This window comes from Muntiacus reevesi, chromosome 5 (genome assembly GCF_963930625.1).
Source record: "Muntiacus reevesi chromosome 5, mMunRee1.1, whole genome shotgun sequence".
NCBI classification, from domain to species: domain Eukaryota; kingdom Metazoa; phylum Chordata; class Mammalia; order Artiodactyla; family Cervidae; genus Muntiacus; species Muntiacus reevesi.
Window position 1 is genome coordinate 96,306,648 of NC_089253.1, and position 17,948 is coordinate 96,324,595.

General features: G+C 60.6%; 1 protein-coding gene across 1 annotated transcript; it reads left to right on the forward strand.

Annotated features, from left to right (window-relative positions):
- The first annotated feature begins 1,650 nt into the window (after positions 1-1,650).
- On the forward strand, positions 1,651-17,278 carry PANK4 (pantothenate kinase 4 (inactive)). Its single transcript, XM_065935912.1, has 19 exons — positions 1,651-1,783; positions 5,746-5,828; positions 6,036-6,250; positions 6,655-6,838; positions 7,161-7,253; positions 7,597-7,750; positions 7,836-8,017; positions 8,561-8,642; positions 9,310-9,410; positions 11,446-11,601; positions 12,292-12,404; positions 12,642-12,729; positions 13,539-13,690; positions 14,735-14,790; positions 14,917-14,966; positions 15,373-15,477; positions 15,811-15,911; positions 16,021-16,089; positions 16,714-17,278. The coding sequence occupies exons 1-19, from the start codon at positions 1,660-1,662 to the stop codon at positions 16,925-16,927; spliced, it is 2,322 nt and encodes a 773-aa protein (XP_065791984.1). The 5' UTR covers positions 1,651-1,659; the 3' UTR covers positions 16,928-17,278.
- The last annotated feature ends 670 nt before the right edge of the window (positions 17,279-17,948 follow it).

Genomic DNA, 17,948 nt, shown 5'->3' on the forward strand with positions numbered 1-17,948 from the left:
CAGGGAGGGAAGAGAAGCTGGGAATGAGGAGTGAGGGGACAAGTAGGTGGGGTAGGAAGTGACTGAGAGACAGGGAAACAAGGGAGAGGCAGGCTGGAGGGGAGAGGGTCTCTGAACACCTTGTGTCCCCTTGTGCAGTAAGGGGGGTGTTGGGGGGGCCTGCAGGACCTCTCACTAGCTCCCTGCAGGTGGGGGTGGAGTGCTAAGAGGGACCCCACGGCCTGCAGCAATCTCGCTACAGTCAAAGGGGTTTAGTTGTGCCAAACACGAGAGACGTTCCCCTCCACGGTCCTCCCTGCACACCTGGAGCCCCTGTGTCCCTGGAGTGTCCCTGGACCAGCCCCTAGGGCACCTTCCTGGCCAGCCGAGAGGTGGCCGGCCTGCCTCCCTGCAGGTGGACTGCTCACCAGGGCTGAGCAGTGCTGGCAACAAGAGGGCCAGCCCTCGACTCAGAAAGGGCAGCTGTCTATTTTTAGGCAGGCACGGGGTGTTGGTTGAACCTGCAAGAGACCCAGAACCACCCAGGCCGGGGCTCCCTCCTTCCTCCTCAGCACCTCTCTTGGCCCCGCCTTCCAACCCTTTCTGTCCACTCTGGAGGGGAGGTCCACAGCACCCCTTCCAGAGGAGCACAGTTCTGCTCTGCCCTCAGGTGCCTGCTGAGCCCTGGAAGCAGCCCCTCCCACACCCACACATTTATTGTTTGTGTGGCAGATACATGGTTGAACTGTCCCTGTGGGTGTGCCTCTTGGCCAGGCCAGCCGGCAAGGCTGCCTCCCTCTCCTGAAACCCTGCCTGAATCATCCTGGAGCGCTGAGTCTGTGCTGCTCACAGGTCTATGTTCCAGTGGGCCTTGCCAGGCAGCCAGTGACATGCTCAGAAAGAGGATGAGGTCAAAACCCAAAGTAATTGGCTCAGGAGTTTGGCACCTAGGAGGCAGGTGCCAAAGACACCTGGCACACTGTCTGCCTCCAACACTGGACTCTTTCACAAAGCTCCCACTGCCTTTACAGGGTACACTCCCCTTAAGAGTCTCCAAGCCTTCCAGGGCCCTGAAGTCTGTCCCCAACACCATCTGGGAGCTTCCTCAGCTTGTTCCCTGCAAACTCCCACAGACTCCCATCTTTCACGAGGAAGATGCTTTCCCCTGCACACTGAGGATCTCTCCATTAAAACACACTTCTTGCGCAGCTGCAAGGGTATCTCCCACCCGGTGGGGTGGGGGAGGGGCTCCTAGAGAGCAAGGTACCAAACTCCCACCCGTTTGCATGGGATTTTTGGCAGCGATGGGCCTGTGCTCCTAGGGAACCAGTCTGGTGAGGTCACAAGCGCCTTCGCGTGCAGGAGTTGGTCTCTGGTGGTCTGCACGTTCCAGGTGCCCTCTTTGCACTAGCTCATATCACACGAGGTCAGCAGCCGGCTAGCTCAGCGAAAGAACAGAGACGACGACAGCCCAGAGGTTTTGTGTTCAGTTGCCTCGCTGACCTCCAGAGTCTCTTAAGACCCACGCCCGCCGGCCTGTGTCCGCCCTCCAGCCTTCCCCGCGGCGGCGGCGGGAGGGGCGGGAGCTCATTAGCATAATATATGCACGGGAGGCGTTTAGCAGTCAAATATATGCGCATATATCTCCATGGCTGATGAGGCTGGCCGGGCACTTTCAAAATGGCGGAGTGTAGAGCGAGCGGCAGCGGGAGCAGCGGGGACAGCCTGGACAAGAGCATCACGCTGCCCCCCGACGAGATCTTCCGCAACCTGGAGAACGCCAAACGCTTCGCCATAGACATAGGTCGCCGCGGGCTGGCACAGGGAGCGGGGCGGCAGGGGCAGCCGTAGGCGCCGGCGGCGGGGCCGGCGGGCCGGGGTGGCGGCAAGGACGAAGGGAGGGGCGCGGGCCGCTGCTGCCGCACGGCCTGTCGGGCCTTGTGGTCTGCGGCGGCCGGCGCGTACTGCCTGTAGGTCCTTGTAGTCTGTGGGCTGCCGGCGCGCGCGCTTGCCGCGGCGACCGGACTGCAGCTCCCAGCAGGCGCCGCGTGGCCGGAGCATGGCATGCTGGGGCTCGCAGTCCTGAGGGAGAAGCCGCCGGGCGGCTGCTCTGGCACCCGCCTCGGGGCTGGAGTGGGGTGAGGTTCGGGTGCCGCGCGAGGCGTCTTCCCGCTAGCGGGAGATCGGGGACCCAGATCTGGGACCAGGGTTTTGGAGGACCCGCCCCCCACGGGGCCCTCCTCCCTCCCCGACGCGCTGACGCCTGCCGGCGACAGATTTCTCAGATGTGGTCGCTGAGGCGCGGAGACCCGGCTGGTCAGTGGCCAGTCCGGGTTGCAGCCTGAGCGCCCGGGACTCCCACGCGCCTGGCCAGGCCTGGCCGCTCGGTAAACGCTGGGACTGACCGTGCGATTCTCCCTGGAAGGGTCGGGCGGGCCGCCCCGCCTCCCCCCCCCCCGCCCCGTCTTTGGGAGTCCGTGGAATCAGGGACTTGGGTGGGGGGCATCCAGGGAAATGGGGAGCGCCTTGAGTCCCAACCTGCAAAGCGCGAGGCCGGGCGGAGCCTGGCAGAGGGTGGGCATGGGCAGCTCTGTGAGCCGGAGCTCGTCCTCCTTGGGAGAGACTCACCAGAATGGTGCCCTGCTGGACTTTGGGCTGGAAGCCGGTGAGCGGAGGCCCAGCCTGGGAGCTCGAGTGAGCCCTACCGCTGTTCTCTGAGCCCTGCTCACTCCGGAGGTGACCCCAACCCACTGGTCCTGTGCTCTGAGCTTCTAGACTTGGTACTGCTGCCCCAGCTCTGGGAGTTCTGCTCCAGCCAGTCCGCACCTAACGTTTCTGAAGTGCTCCCCAAAAGTTCCTGGCCACAAGTCTTACTTCGGTTGTTTGGTGTGGCCCCAGCTTGTCTGCAAAGGGAGGAGTGTCTGCCTGTCCTCCCTAATCAAGGTTCCTTGGCAGACCCAAACGGACATTTCCAGTGTTTGTATTTATTTCCTCTGAAGTCCTCCACCTCGCCACCTCCCCCCCACCCCCCACCCCCACCACCTCGGTCTGGGTCCTCTGTCTCTGGTAAGGACACGTTCATTGCTAGTAAGGACTGACTTTTGCTAGTGCAGCTAGCTAGTGAAGGACCACTTGGGGCCGTGGTCCTCACCCAGGAATCCGCAAAGCCACAGTGCTTGTCAGTGTTCGGTTTACGAGCAGGCTCCCCCTTTTGTCTCCCCTCCCGAAGCCTCTCCATCCAGGAGGGCTCAGCTGCAGGGTCCTCAGAGAGCCCCTTCCTCTCTGTGGTGGGGCACCCCTGTCTGCTGGTGGAGTCCCTGCTTCGAAAGCCTCAGGGAGGCTTTGTATCAACACATACTTGAAGCTGATTTGACTCCAGGCTTTTTTTTTAGTTTTGGCTGCGCTCAGCCTGTGTTGCTGCACGGGCTTTCTCTAGTTGTAGGCTTCTCACTGTGGTGACTTTCCTTGTTGCAGAGCATGGGCTCCGGGGTGCTCAGGCTTCAGTAGTTAGTTAGTTGCAGCTCACTGCAGAGGGCTGACTCAGTCATGGTGGCTCATGGGCTGAGTTGCTCCTCGGCTCGTGGGGTCTTCCCAGACCAGGAACCGAACCTGTGTCTCCTAGACGTGGATTCTTATCCACTGTGCCACCAGGGAAGCTCTGACTCCAGGTTTCTACTGGGCGGAGGGAGGGTTCCTTGGGTGAAGTGGAAGGGGCCCCAGGGCGGGAATGTGCGCAGTAATGTCCTGCACCTCTGGGTGCCTGGAGAGGAGGGACTGCCGCACGCCAGGCCCCCAGGGATCTGGATAAACAGCTCTTGGCTCAAATTCCTCCCATCAGTCAGGGATGCTGTGGCCCCCAGGGTGGGAACAGGGGGGCGGGAGGCCTGGAGAGCCCATGGTGTCTACCAGAGAGCACAGTGCTGTGTGGGTGCAGCTGGTCACTGCCCTTGGCTGGTGTGGCATGTGGAGCCGGGGGGAGGACAGGTTGATGTGCACTCTAATCCCAGGGGACCTGACAGCAGACAGAATTTCCTGGTCCCCGCAGGCTCCTGCATGCTGCCCTGTGAGCACATCTAGGCTCAGACAGAGCAAAGGCTGCAGCCACACCGCTGACCCCTTCTGCTCCTCTCAGCAGGTCTGGGTGACAAGTCTGGGCAGGGCCAGGCTTCTCCCACTGGTGCACATGATGTGCAGTGCACAGAACCCAGCTTACCGCCCCCCTACCCAGGGCCCCCCACAAACCATCGCAGTCATGGTTGTGATTTGTACCTGACCCGGAGAACACACCATCTGCAGTTGGATTGCTGTGACCAGAGAGTTTGTTTATTGTAACTTCTGATGAGCTTCTCAAATAGGTCTTCATCCCTTTGCGTTTGCCACATGTGTGTATGTGTGTGTTTTTGGCCATGCCACGTGGCATGTGGGATCTTAGTTCCCCAATCAGGGATCGACTGAACCCAGGGGAGCAGTCTTAACCACTGGACCTCCAGGCAGGTCCTGTGTTACCTCTTGTTAGGAAAGGATTTGTTCACAGAGGTGAATCCGGCAACAGGCATTTCAGTGAAAGGTGCTGCAGGCCAAGCTGGGATTGGGGGCAGGGAGGAGGGATAAGGAGGCTTAAAGCCAAGTTCTGTGTCTTAAGCTCGTGGCCTCGGGATGGGAGCAAGCCCAGGACAGTGGATTCAGTCACCGGACGTGGGCCCCTCTGTGCCTAATGAGGCTGGCTCACAGGATGTCTCCGGAGGCCCTGTCCACACTGCCACGCGGGCAGCTCCAACCAGGATAGTGCGCTTGGTCTCAGAAATGGGGCTTTGATTTTTGTTACCTGGGAGAGCCGTGGCCCTCGGGTACAGAGGTGTTCCCAGATATGTGTTGTGACTTGAGCGTTTCCGGTATGCTCCCTTGGTGTTGTGTCACAAAACAGTGGTTGTTGATGATTTTAAGTTCCTCTCACAGTGAGGGCTTCCTCCATATTTTTGTCAGGCCTTCTGAGAAGCACAGTTTGTTCCGAAGTCGCTTTGCAGAGCTGAGCCTTTGCCTCTCTCTACTCTGTGTGTGGTTGGCTGCTTTCACAGCCCTGCATCACCTGGAGCCTCCCTGATGCCTGACTGACTCCGGAAAGGACCACTCTGGACATCTTTTTAACTTGCCCAAAGGCCTCATCTGCTTCCTGATGTTCCATTCTCGGTCACATGCCAAGGGCGTTAACAAGTCCTGCTGCCGATCTCTCTGGCGAGTCCAGGCCTCAGGCCGCTGCTCCCAGGGCCCTTCCTTCCACCACTGTTCCTGGTGAAAATAGTCCCTCCCTCAGCTGTCCACTCTGAGAAATGCTTCTTTTAGTGCCTCCGCCACTGCTTCTCCGTGGACTGTGAAGTGTGTGCTTTTTAGTGAAAACAGTGAATTCGTCAGCTTTTTCCTTTGGTTCATCCTCACGATCAAAGCTTGAAACCGAATTTTCCTAAACCACCAGCAGTCACCAAGGTCACCCAGAAGCAGCCCTGTCTCTTTGCTCCTCGAGGAGAGACAGTTTCCACTTTAGCTGGGCCCCAAGGAAGAACAGACCTTTCTTTTCAAGGAAGGCAAAGGGTTGGGGTCTCACAGTTCACTCCCTTTCTCTGTTTGGTGCCCTGCAGGCTTTTCAAGTTCAAGTAGCACCAAACTCCTCGTGGGCAGGACCCGGGTCTGGCAGAGGAGGGCCTGTGGAGGGGCAGCCTCAGGTCCCTTCCAGCCGCTTCTGAATCTGCCGCGTCCGTGTCTCCCCCGCAGGCGGGTCACTGACCAAGCTGGCCTACTACTCCACCGTGCAGCACAAAGTTGCCAAGGTGCGGTCCTTCGACTACTCTGGCAAGGTGAGCTTCTGGGAGGGGCCTGGGCAGGCCCTGGCAGTGTTGAATGCTGACACCCCTTTGTGCCTCCTAGCTCAGTTCCCCTTCTGTCCCCTCTCATGCCTCTGGCTCCCACCTGCATCGGCACTGTTCAGGGTGCTCGGGGCTGTGTCTCAGCGTTGCCCCCTCCCCAAAGCAGTGCACACACATGGTTCCCCAACTTCTCCCCAGGACACAGAGCAGGACCACGAGCCACCCTACGAGATCTCCGTCCAAGAGGAGGTAACCGCCAGGCTGCACTTTGTAAAGTTTGAAAACACCTACATAGAAGCCTGCCTGGACTTCATTAAAGACCACCTCGTCAACACCGAGACCAAGGTCATCCAGGCGACTGGGGGCGGTGCATACAAGTTCAAAGACCTCATCGAAGAAAAGCTGCAGCTGAAGTAAGTGTGGACCTCGGGATGGGGTACGGTGAGAGTTCGGAGGCTGGTTGGCCTTGGCTCACAGGTCGGGCTCTGAACTAGTGACCACAGTGGCCCAGATGCTATACACCCCTCCTCCCTGCTCTGGGGATTTCTAAGACCCCATGACCACAATGAGGCTTTGGGGAGCTGCCAGGGGGCCATGGGCCTGCAGTCAGGCTCTAGGTCAGCTGCAGCGGGATTTGGGTGGCCAAACCTCAGGAAGAGAACCGCGCAGGGTGGGGCGAGGGCTGAAAGGAAGGGAGGGGAACCCCGAGACCGAGTCTGCCTGCTCCCACGGTGACATGAGGCTCCCTGGTCCACTGGATGGAGGCTCTGGGGTCCATGGGCACACCAGCTCCAGTGAGCGGACCTCTCCCTCTCAGGGTTGACAAGGAGGACGTGATGACCTGCCTGATCAAGGGCTGCAACTTTGTGCTGAAGAACATCCCACATGAAGCCTTCGTGTACCAGAAAGACTCTGACCCTGAGTTCCGGTTTCAGACGAACCACCCCAACATCTTCCCATATCTCCTGGTCAACATCGGCTCAGGGGTCTCTATCGTGAAGGTGCGGCCTGGCTTGTGGAAGAGGGCGGGGCTTCCACAGTGGCATGACGAGCCCTGGCCGTGTGTCAGAGCCGTGCTGGGCACAGGGACACGGACACACATGGACCTGGCTCTGGTGTTCATGGCCCACAGGCAGAATGCTGGACTCTGGATGTCTGTGGGGAGGTGGCGTCTCTACTTCCACCATGAGCACCTGCCAAGCATCCCCAGACTTGGCCTCCAAGAGAGCTGTCACCTGGGTAGGGGATACCCTGAGTCGCCACATCTGCTGGCTGGTGGCTGGGGGCCTGCTTGCTGACACACCTGCCCTTGTTCTGCTCCAGGTGGAGACGGAGGACAGGTTCGAGTGGATTGGCGGCAGCTCCATTGGGGGTGGCACCTTCTGGGGGCTTGGGGCTCTGCTCACCAAGACGAAGGTATTTCGGCTATTGGGGTAGGATGCTTCCAGCTCCAGTTCCCCCTGGAGAGGGCTGGAGGCTGTGGGGTTGGGGCCTGTGCTTGGCGGGGGTTGTGTGCAAGTGGCTCTCCCCTTGGCCTCTTCCTGTTACTTAGTCTCAGGAGGATGGGCATCTGAGTGGCCAGAGCATCGCCCGGCTGGGTGCTCCAAAGAGGGTGCCCACCTCCCCCCTCCCCGTACCCCCAGGCCCATGTCTTGAGATGGCCCCAGTTGGCAGCTGGCATCCTTCACATGCTGTGGGGCCAGCGGAGGAGCTCCCCCAGCTCTCGGTCCCTGACAGCCCTGTCTGCTCTGTCCCCCAGAAGTTTGATGAGTTGCTGCAGCTGGCCTCCAGAGGCCAACACACAAACGTGGACATGCTGGTTCAGGACATCTATGGAGGGGCCCACGAGACCCTGGGGCTAAGCGGCAACCTCATCGCCAGCAGCTTCGGGAAGTCTGCCACTGCGGACCAAGGTACCGGCCCCGCGCCTGCTCTTGCTCACCGCGGCGCATGGCGCCCGCCTGGCTGCCTGCCCAGCGCGCTGCTTCCGTCCCCCAGAGTTCTCCAAGGAGGACATGGCCAAGAGCCTGCTGCACATGATCAGCAATGACATCGGGCAGCTCGCCTGCCTCTACGCCAGGCTCCACTGCCTGGACCGCGTGTACTTTGGCGGCTTCTTCATCCGCGGCCATCCAGTCACCATGCGCACCATCACCTACAGCATCAACTTCTTCTCCAAGGTAACAAGCTCTGCTGCCCTCCTGGCTCTGCCCGCCCTCAGCCCAGCCTCCCCTCTACCGTGTCTCTAAAACTAGCAGGCCTGAGGGGAGGGGCGAGCGAGGCAGGACCAGAAACTGAGTGCCCCCAAACCCCAGCCCCCAGCCCCTTCCCACTCGCTAGCTTTGGGCGTCCTATGTTTGGGGCGCCATGGCTGTCCCTGAGTTTGGCATGTTGCTAAGGTCCAGGGACTGCCTCTCATTGAGAGCTCTGGGTGAACTTTGAGGCTGGGGTGCTGCGGGGGCAACCTGGTGAACACAGGAAACTGGGTGGCTGGCTGTTTTTGTGGAAGACGCTCCACACGCTCTAGGTGATGGGCTTTTAAATTCCATGTGTGCCTACAGTCCTGGGGACCAGTACACATGTGTGCGTACAGTCCCGGAGGCCAGTGCACTGTGGGCAGCCTTCACCATGTTGGGAGGGAGGCCTCCTGCCTCAGGTGGATGTGTGTTCTTGGGCCAAGCACTGTGTGTGCGAGGCTGGCTTCAGGGGTGTTTCTGTGGCAGGGGGAGGTCCAGGCGCTGTTCCTGAGGCACGAAGGCTACCTGGGCGCCATCGGAGCCTTTCTCAAAGGAGCCGAGCAAGACAGTGAGTCCAGCCTGGCTATGGCTTCTGGCCCGTGTCTGGCAATTCCAGAAGGGGAGGTTTCGGGGAGACTGTGAGTGGGATGTGGGGGCTTCGTGGGCCCCTCCCAGCAGTGGCAGGAACCTTTCCTGTGATCCCTGAGGAACCAGTGGAAACCAACTCACGTGGGTGCCATACAATCAGCCCACAGGGTCCTCGTGCATGGCGGGCTTCATGCAGAGGTTCCACACACGTGACGTTGGCCCTCCTGCACCCTTTGGCCCCTTGTCACCGTCTCTCCAGCTGTTGAGATGTGCTTCCAGTCTGTCCTCTTTGAAGGACACATGAAGGAATCACAGGTGTGATTCTGTCCCCAGAAGCACAGGGCAGGCTTCTTTGGGATCAGCGCCAATCAGAGTGGCATGGGCTGACCCTCACAGTGTCCTTGAGTCCAATTTCTTACGTGAGATGAGATAAACCAGGGAAACCTTTCGGAAGCTTGGAAAGGTCTCAGTGATTATCTTGCCAGGTCTCCGAGCCCATGAGAAACAGCATGGCAGAACAAACCCCCCAGCTTGCCTGGCGCCAGGGAGACCTTCAGTGGCTGGTCCTCCCAGATGTGGCCTAGCCACCCCCAACTTGTAGCTTGCCGAGCTGCTCGCCCCCTGACATTGGGTCTCTTGTCCTGCAGACCCAAACCAGTACAGCTGGGGAGAAAACTATGCCGGCAGCTCTGGGCTCATGAGCTCATCACCCGAGCTCTGCCCCACCCAGCGGGCAAGGAGTGGGACCGTAAGTACGGGGTCAGGGGCCCGGGGTCCCACGTGCGCCACCTCTGTGGTCCCCCAAGAGAGGCCCTGTGTTGCTGTAGCCAGGCTCAATCCTGCCCCTTCCTGGTGCAGGCCAGTCTCAAACCACATACTCTGGGGCTAAGGAGCGATGTTTGTACCTGCAGCTGACTTTCCTTCCTCTTTCTATAACATCTCAGCTTTTTCAGACATTTAGCTGGAGCCCCAGAGCCATGCAGTCCACTCCATGTTTGCAGAGTAAAGATAAAGTTTAGGGAAGCTGGGGATCTCTCCCCAGGGCTCTGGCCCGTTCATAGCACAATCAAGTGAAAACCCAGTGGGGCCCCTTCTCTTAGGTCAGTTCTCTGCACTACAGCTCCACGGCAGTCCTGGGTGTGCGGTGTTTGCTGTTCTTGTGAAATACTGCCTGTTGCTCAGTCTCCCCTTGGGCTGAGGCCTGTGGAACTGATGTGAAGTGGGGCTTCCAGGTGGGACTGGGTGGTCCCACATGACCCACCCTGGCTCAGGGCAGTGTTTGAACGCTGTTGCTGGCTTGTTGACAACACATCCCAAATAGCCCAGGAGCGGTTGTGAGAACCGCATGGGGCAGGAGGACAGGCCGAGCCTGCAGGAGCCGGGTCTGGACACACAGGTCAGGGCGCCTCCTTCAGGACAAGCCTGTGGGCTGTTTGGAGGGAAGATTGCTTTTCAGTTAGGGATGCAGTTTCTAAAAAGTTGGCATAAACATGGTAAGAACGTGCCTTATCCACACTCTGTCTCCTGGGAGAGTCCCCCACATGCGGCAGCCCCGGTTCCCAGGCGAGGCCTATGCTCCACGCTGCGTCCTTCACGCCCAGCCCAGCCATGCAGGGTAGCTGGGTCCTTTCTGAGCGCAGATGTCTGGGGCAGGGGTGGTGAGGCCCAGGCCTGATCAGAGCTGTGACTGATTTTCAGAGGAAGGCCCCGTTTTTCTGATTCTCCGAGGACGGGCAATGCAGATCCCTGCTCTACAGGTTTCAAAACTAAATGGGCAAGTGGGAAAGCTAGAAACCCTTAAGCCAGCCCTGATGTGCACACAGTCACCCTCCAGGACCTGCGCCTACCTGGTGTGCTGGGCTCCCTGCAGCTTTGCGGGTGGGTGTGGGGATCCCCACTGTGTCCTGGAGCCGCTTCTCTGAGTATCCGTGGCCTAGATGAGGTCCAGCTCAGATCTGAGCTCCCACCCATCAAGGAGGTGGGGGAGCCCTTGCAGGCCGGCCCAGCTGGAGGCCGCCACCTTTGACCTGGGAACACAGCAGCTTTTACTCTGCTGAACATGCGTTCAGGAGCGTCCTCGAAACCAGTCTTTCCCTCATGGAGTGAATCTTCTCATCCCGACCATCCCTGGCTCCAAGCATGCCTCTTGCCCCGACCCACTAGTGGGCCAGTCAGAAGCGCTCGTAGGTGGGCAACTCCCTGGAGGGTTGCGGGGACGCCTGGCAGGCGAGCCTGAGCTCGCTCTTGTGGCCTCGGAGTGGCGGCCCGCCCCAGTCCTCATCCGAGGTCAGGGCCGAGTACATGGAACCTTTTATTCCCATGACACTGGCATCAGCCTTGAGGGTCCAGGCCCTCGCAGAGCACGGTGGGAGCAGTGGCTCAGCGCTGGGGCCTCAGGAAGGGGCAGTGTGTCCCTGCAGGAGCACTGGCTCTGGGCAGGGAGTGAGGACGGAGGCAGTGGCGCCCCCAGCAGGAGAGGTGAGGACCAGACAGGTGGCTGTGTGCACGGTGTCCCAGGCTTAGAGCACAGCACACGGGGTGCCACGGGAAGATGGAGGGTGTCCAGGAGGTCAGAGCGTCAGGCTCAGGCCCCAGACAAGTGGAGGGGACACCCGCCTGAGAGAGAACATGAGGGGCCCAGAGATGGGGGGAACGGGGCTGTCCACTTACCACAGGACAGCTTCCCTCTGTGCAGAGAAGCCAGTTCTTGAACTTGTAGGAGCAGGTTTTAATTTTTCTGAAAAGACATGGCTGACGGACCTACCTGCTTCTCATTCTTCCAGTTTGACTTGTTGGAAATGGACCGATTGGAGAGGCCACTGGTCAACCTGCCTCTCCTTCTGGACCCATCCTCCTATGTGCCCGACACGGTCGACCTCACAGACGATGCCCTGGCCCGCAAGTACTGGCTCACCTGCTTCGAGGAGGCCCTAGACGGGGTGAGGACCAGAGCCGGTGGGGTGGGGATGGGGTGAGAGATGGAGATGGAGCTGGACATCCCCCCAGGAGTAAGACATCCAACTGTCAGGAAAGGTAACTGTGGGCCTTTGATCACAGCCATCTCTGAACACCTCAGGTTCCCAAGGAGTCATGAGAGGCATGGTGAAGGACAGGGACTTTTCCAGGATCCGTTTATTTGCAGCGTTGTTTATAGTTCAAAACCGTGGCTCTGCATCGTATCTGGTTGGGACACGGTGTCAGCGAAGCTCATCCTCCTGGGCTCGCCCGGCAACCCATGTTTCCTGAGAAGGCAGGCGGGTTGCAGAGGCACAGGAGCAGCAGGGGCTGGACCCTGGATTCAGGCTAGTCATGTCTCAAGCCACAGAGCTCCCCTGGGAGCACCTCCTTCTCCATGGAGCCCCTGAAAGAGGCCCATGGGGTCTGTCCTCAGAGTGAGGGTCCCACTATGCCCACACAGACTCTGAAGATGGTCCAGAATTGCCTGTCCCCTTGACCAGATGGGAGCTGGTGGCCGGTGGGCCCTGGGGATCATATCAGAGAACATGAATCTGAGCTTTGGGTCAGGGCAGTGGCGACCCCGTTTCCACATGGCAGGGGAAGCCCCCAGTGGCTGCCATCCATGGGCTTGGGGCTGCCCTAAGCACCACTGGCCACCCTGTCCTTGACAGGTCGTGAAACGTGCTGTGGCGAGCCAACCAGGCTCTGTGGACGCAGCTGAGAGGGCCGAGAAGTTCCGGCAGAAGTACTGGAACAAGCTGCAGACGCTGCGGCACCAGCCTTTGTGAGTGGCCCCCACACCTGCCCAGGCCAGGTTCCGGAAGCTGGTGGTGCCCTTCCCCCACACTTGGGGGCCCTAAGCACAGCCCAGTGCCTACTTAGCCTCACCACCCGCTGGCTTCCTGAGCCTCTCCTGTTGGCATCTGACACCTTGAGGACGTCTCTGGGGGTGGAGGGCACGATGGGCAGGTACTCCGCTGTCCAGCCCACTTAGCCGCCTTCCACCTGGCTCTGTCCCTAGCGCTTATGGGACCCTGACTGTGCGCAGCCTTCTGGACACAAGAGAGCACTGTCTGAACGAGTTTAACTTCCCAGACCCCTATTCCAAGGTAAGCACTGCCGTCTCGTGGGTGGGCAGGTGCGTGCTTGTGGGGAGGTGCGGGGTCCTGGCGACAAGCTGCACCCTGGAGTCACCCTGGTGAGGCCTCATCCCCTAGAAGCCCTGGGCGGCCTGTCAGCAGCATCAGCTGTGGATAGATCGCAGGCAGCACGGTGACCACCTCAGCAGAGCAGAGTCGTGGGTCTGACGAGCAGCCAGTATGGGTATGGGTGATGGCGCCTCCTGAGGTCGGCCCAGATGCTCAGAGTTGGTGCCTGAGGATGTCTGTCCTGCTGACAAGCCTTCCAGGGCCTGGTGGGCGGCCTGGAAGCACCTCCTTGGGCTCTTTGACCAGGAGGCCACATGCCCGGGAGCAGTGGGCAGCCCCAGGGCAGTGGGCGGGGTCAAGGGCCAGCATGACAGGTCAGCTTCTGCCCCCACCCCCTCCCCAGCACACGGCGGTCTGGGACGGGATCTGGGTGCTGAGGATTTCATGGTCAGATCAGCAGTGCCCATGAGGATCTGGGCCCCTGCCCTGGCTCTCCTCTGCTCTGCCCTGCCCTTGGCCATGACACAGTCACCCCTGGGCCTCAGAAACCTGCACCAACCAGCGCCCCTGGCTCTTCTCACCCACACTGTTCTGAGTCAGTGCCATTGTTAAACTGACATGGCCTGGGTTTGTTTGGTCTCCTGTGATGACGGCACTTGGGGTCTCCTGTCCCCTTGGGCAGGCCACAGTTGGTGGTGTTCCTGCAGGTCCCAGCAAGGTGCCGGGGCTGGGGGAGGCTGGCCCGCGTCTTAACACACGTCTCCCTACAGGTGAAGCAGAAGGACAATGGTGTGGCACTAAAGTGTTTCCAGAGGGTGGTCAGTGCCCTGGACGCCCTGGACTGGGAGGAGAGGCAGCTGGCCTTGGTGAAGGGGCTGCTGGCTGGCAACGTCTTTGACTGGGGCGCAAAAGCTGTCTCTGAGTAGGTGCCTCCCCGCCCCTGGCCTGTCCCGCCCCCTTTTTCCAGCTCAGGCTCAGAGCCGCAGCCCCTCGGCCACATGTGACCCTGGGTAGCCCCAACCCCGGTCTCAGCTGGCTCAGCTTGGCCCACCAGCAGTGGGTCTCAGCAGATGGGGTACAGCTCAGGGCCTGCTGGACACCTGTGGCCTCGGAAGTGGACAGGACAGGCACAGGGGTCAGCCTTCCCATCCATAGGAGAGCAGGTGTGTGGGTTTTTTCAGTGGGAAACTCCACATTTACGGTGACCATGTAGAGTAGGTGGAGATGGTACGGGGTATGTGGAGGAAGCAAGTCCCTCACCAAGTTCAGCAGCCCTGGGTCATGGGGTGCGTCTCCCAGGACCCCCATGCCCCGTTCAGTACCTTCCCTGGGCTCACCTCCATCTCCGCAGAAGCAGCACTTCCATGCAGAGGCCTCACCCAGTCCACCCTTGGGTGATCCTGGACCCGAGCTCCTAGGAGAGCCGCTGCCTCCCTCCCTGCCCACATCCCTGGCCACCCCTTGGGCAGCATGTTGGGGTGAGGCTGGTGGCCGGCACCACCCAGGGCCTACCCCACAGCTGTAACATGGAGGTTCCTGCACCACCTCCCCGTCCCCAGAGGACGAGGCAGTGATGGTGACCGTGTGCTTGTCCAGCTCGGGGCCACGGGCAACCAGGGCTGAGGTCGGGGCTAAGGTCAGGGAGGCTGATGTCAGGGGTCTGAGGTCCAGGGCTGAGTTCAGGGGCTAAGATCAGGCAGACTGAGGTCAGGGGCTAAGATCAGGGAAACTGAGGTCGGGGGCTAAGATCAGGGAGCAGAGCTGAGGTCAGAGGCTAAGGTCAGGGAGCTGAGATCGGGGGCTGAGGTCAGGGCGCTGAGATCGGGGGGTGAGGTCAGAGGCTGAGGTCAGGGCTGAGGTCAGGGCGCTGAGATCGGGGGGTGAGGTCAGGGGCTGAGGTCAGGGCTGAGGTCAGGGCCAAGCTAAGGTCTGGACTTCGGGTGACTCTGTCTTTCTCCCTGTGCAGCGTCCTTGAGTCTGACCCGCAGTTTGGGTTTGAGGAGGCGAAAAAGAAGCTGCAAGGTAGGGGCACCCAGGGCTCACCTCTGGTGCGGGGACTCGGGGGAGAGTAGTGGGGGCCACGCGTCCCAACCAAGCCAGGGGCAGGTGAGCAATGGGCAGCGGGTGACCTCGTCTCTGTTCCCACAGAGCGGCCCTGGCTCGTGGACTCCTACGGCAAATGGCTCCAGAGACTGAAGGTACAAGGAGCTGCCACACCTCTGTCCTGTGCCCTCAGGGCCCGGGGGCAGGGGGCTGAGCGGGGTTCACAGGACGGGAGGCGGTGCAGGGGATAGGCATAGAGCTGCCCAGGGTGGGGACCAGGGGTAAACCAGGGCTCCCTAGAGTCTTCCCCCACCCCCAAGCTGGGAGTACAAGGTGACTTCCCTGCTACAAGCCTGACTCCCGCAGGACAGACATGAGGTCGCTGGCCTCAGCTCAGAGGTCCTTCAGGCCAGCCGTTCTGGAAGAGGCTGGGGCTGCCCCATGCCCCCTGCACTGGCAGATCTGGCAGCCCTTGCCCAGCCGTGGGGAGTGGACTGTGGAGGTGTCTGGAACGCTTGGACGCGCCTGTTCCCAACTGAACGTCCTGGTTTTGTCTTACAGGGGCCCCCTCACAAATGTGCCTTAATTTTCGCAGATAACAGTGGAGTAGACGTCATTTTGGGAGTCTTCCCCTTTGTCAGGGAGCTTCTCTCTAGAGGGACGGAGGTGAGTGTGGGGGCCACGTGGCAGGACCCTTGCCCCGCGCACCTGCGCCCGGTGGGGTTGGCGTTGCCCTGGGCTCCTCCGTGCGCAGGTAGGTGCCAGGGAGGCGGCGGCAGGGCGGGAGGAGAGGAAGAGACCCCACGTGTCGGGTTCCAGGGCTTATGTCAGCCTGACCTTGGTCAGCCTGACCTGAGAGCTGTCCAGGCCGTGAGAGGTCGCCAGAAGCCGTGCTCTTGGCCAGCAGCGCCCCCGGGGCGGGGGGTGCGGGGCGGGCAGGTGAGCCCAGGCTGTCCCAGCACTGTCATGGTTACTAAAGAGCTGGGCGTCCTGCCACAGGTCATCCTGGCGTGCAACTCGGGACCTGCCTTGAACGACGTGACCTACAACGAGTCCCTCATCGTGGCCGAGCGCATTGCAGCCATGGACCCCGTCATCCAGTAAGCTGGGGGGGAAGCTGGGCCTGGCACCCCGAGGGGGCAGGGGCAAGGACGCGGTGGGACACTTCCTGGGGCGTCACCTCACAGTGCCGACTCCTGTGCTCGGCAGCTCGGCACTCAGAGAAGAGAGGCTCCTGCTGGTACAGACAGGCTCCAGCTCCCCGTGCCTGGACCTTAGGTAGGTGGCCCTCCACTCCCAGGACCCCTGGGCTCCCTGGGCGTAGCAGAGGTCAGCCAGGCTGGCTATAGCCCTGTGGCAGGGGACCTGGGAGGGTGGGTGGAGGGAACAGGGGCCCTTTGTCCCCCTGTAAGTGGCGGGGCCAGCTCCCCACCGGGGGTAGTTGCCCTCAGATAATCAGTTCATGGCTGTAGAGCTCTCCCTCCAGGGCTCCTAGAAGGTGGTGCCACCCATGTAAAGGTGTCAGCCTCTCCATCTCTCCTTGTGACGCCTCTCTGGTGTCGACTTCATCCCTCCCAAGTGGGAATGGGGGGTCGGGGGCGGACAATAAAACCCTATGCAAATAGAAAAGTGTCATGAAGTCCCAGTTTTCAGGACAAGCCGCCTTGTAGAAATGAGAGCGCAGCTGCCGCGGGTTCCTGAGGCCTTGATCCCCAGGTCTCGGGAGCGCGGCTGCCTGACTGGTTGTCTGGGGAGCAGCCAGTCAGTCTCCATGGCTGGACTCAGGGCTCACAAAGTTGGCGGGATCAGGGTCACTGCCTTTGGCAGGAGGCGGGGTGTGACTCAGTGCAGGGCTCGAGGCCCGTGCCTGCACCTCCCTCACTGCCTCCTTCCTCCCCAAAGCCGCCTGGACAAGGGGCTGGCCGTGCTGGTGCGGGAGCGTGGTGCCGACCTGGTGGTCATCGAGGGCATGGGCCGTGCCGTCCACACCAACTACCACGCGGCGCTGTGCTGTGAGAGCCTCAAGCTGGCCGTCATCAAGAACTCCTGGCTGGCTGAGCGGCTGGGCGGCCAGCTCTTCAGTGTCATCTTCAAGTATGAGGTCCCAGCTGAGTGAGGCGCGGCCCCCGGGCCGCTCTGCTGGTCACACGTCAGGAATGTATTTCGACTGCAACAGGGAACCGTGTTCAAATCAAAATATTTATATTGTGCTTCAGTGACTCGGAGCCGGGTGCGCCAGGGTGGGCCCAGCGCTCATGGCCTTGGGCTCAGTGTTCCTTTAATGCTGCCGTGTTCGTGGTGGGAGACACAACTTTTGTCCCATGAGACATTCGTATTGGAATCTATTTAACTGTTAAATAAGCTTTTATATATATATACATATATATATATATAAATATATATACACATCTGCCTCCGACAGGATGCCGAGGTCGGGGCTCAGCAAATAGAGTTGCCAGAGTGAGAACAGAGTGCCTCTGTCTTTGCTGTCTCCTGTGACGGAGGCCCGTCCACCCTCCTGGGGAGCCCGGCAGTGGGGTCTCTCCCTAGGTGGCCTCCAACATGTCTGGAGATCTCCCCCCATGTCTACCTTCCATGGCCTCAGGGACAGACTGGTCTCTGAGAAGCTCTTCTAACTCAAGAGCCCGCTGAGAGGAGGCCCTGGCTTCGAGAACCCTCGAGGGCTCTTGGGCTTAGTGATGAGTCCGTTCTGCTCAGAGCACCTCCGACCACGTGGGCGACCGGGCTCAGAGCCCTGCCTGGCTCTGGGGGTGCTCCTCTCCCTCTGGACCCGTCCCTCAGGTTGCGCCGGACCTGAGCTGCAGATGTTGGGTCACTGCAGGTGTGGAGGAGCTGCGAAGCTGCCTGCATGTGCCAGGGTCTCGGGAGCGAAGAGTTACGTGAGGCCCTGCTGCCACAGCTCCGGCCTCGGAACAGCCCTGTGCACTGGGGAGGACCAGCTGCCCATCACACGGGGTGGCTGGAGAACCCAGCAACATGAGGACAGGTGGGATGAGGAAGGCCAGCGAGGCTGTCCCTGCAGGGACCAGGGTCCAGTCTTCTTTCCCTAAGACCCCCTCACACTTGTGCTGCTGGGCCTGGGGAGCCCCATTCCAGGAGCCTCAGCTCGGTGGTCT

Bases quoted from the DNA above. Each gene is read 5' to 3' on its own strand.
- PANK4 (XM_065935912.1), top strand. From the start codon at position 1,660: ATGGCGGAGTGTAGAGCGAGCGGCAGCGGGAGCAGCGGGGACAGCCTG. The intron at 5,829-6,035 runs GTGAGCTTCTGG...ACTTCTCCCCAG, and splicing joins CCTTCGACTACTCTGGCAAG to GACACAGAGCAGGACCACGA. The intron at 15,912-16,020 runs GTAAGCTGGGGG...TGTGCTCGGCAG, and splicing joins GCCATGGACCCCGTCATCCA to CTCGGCACTCAGAGAAGAGA.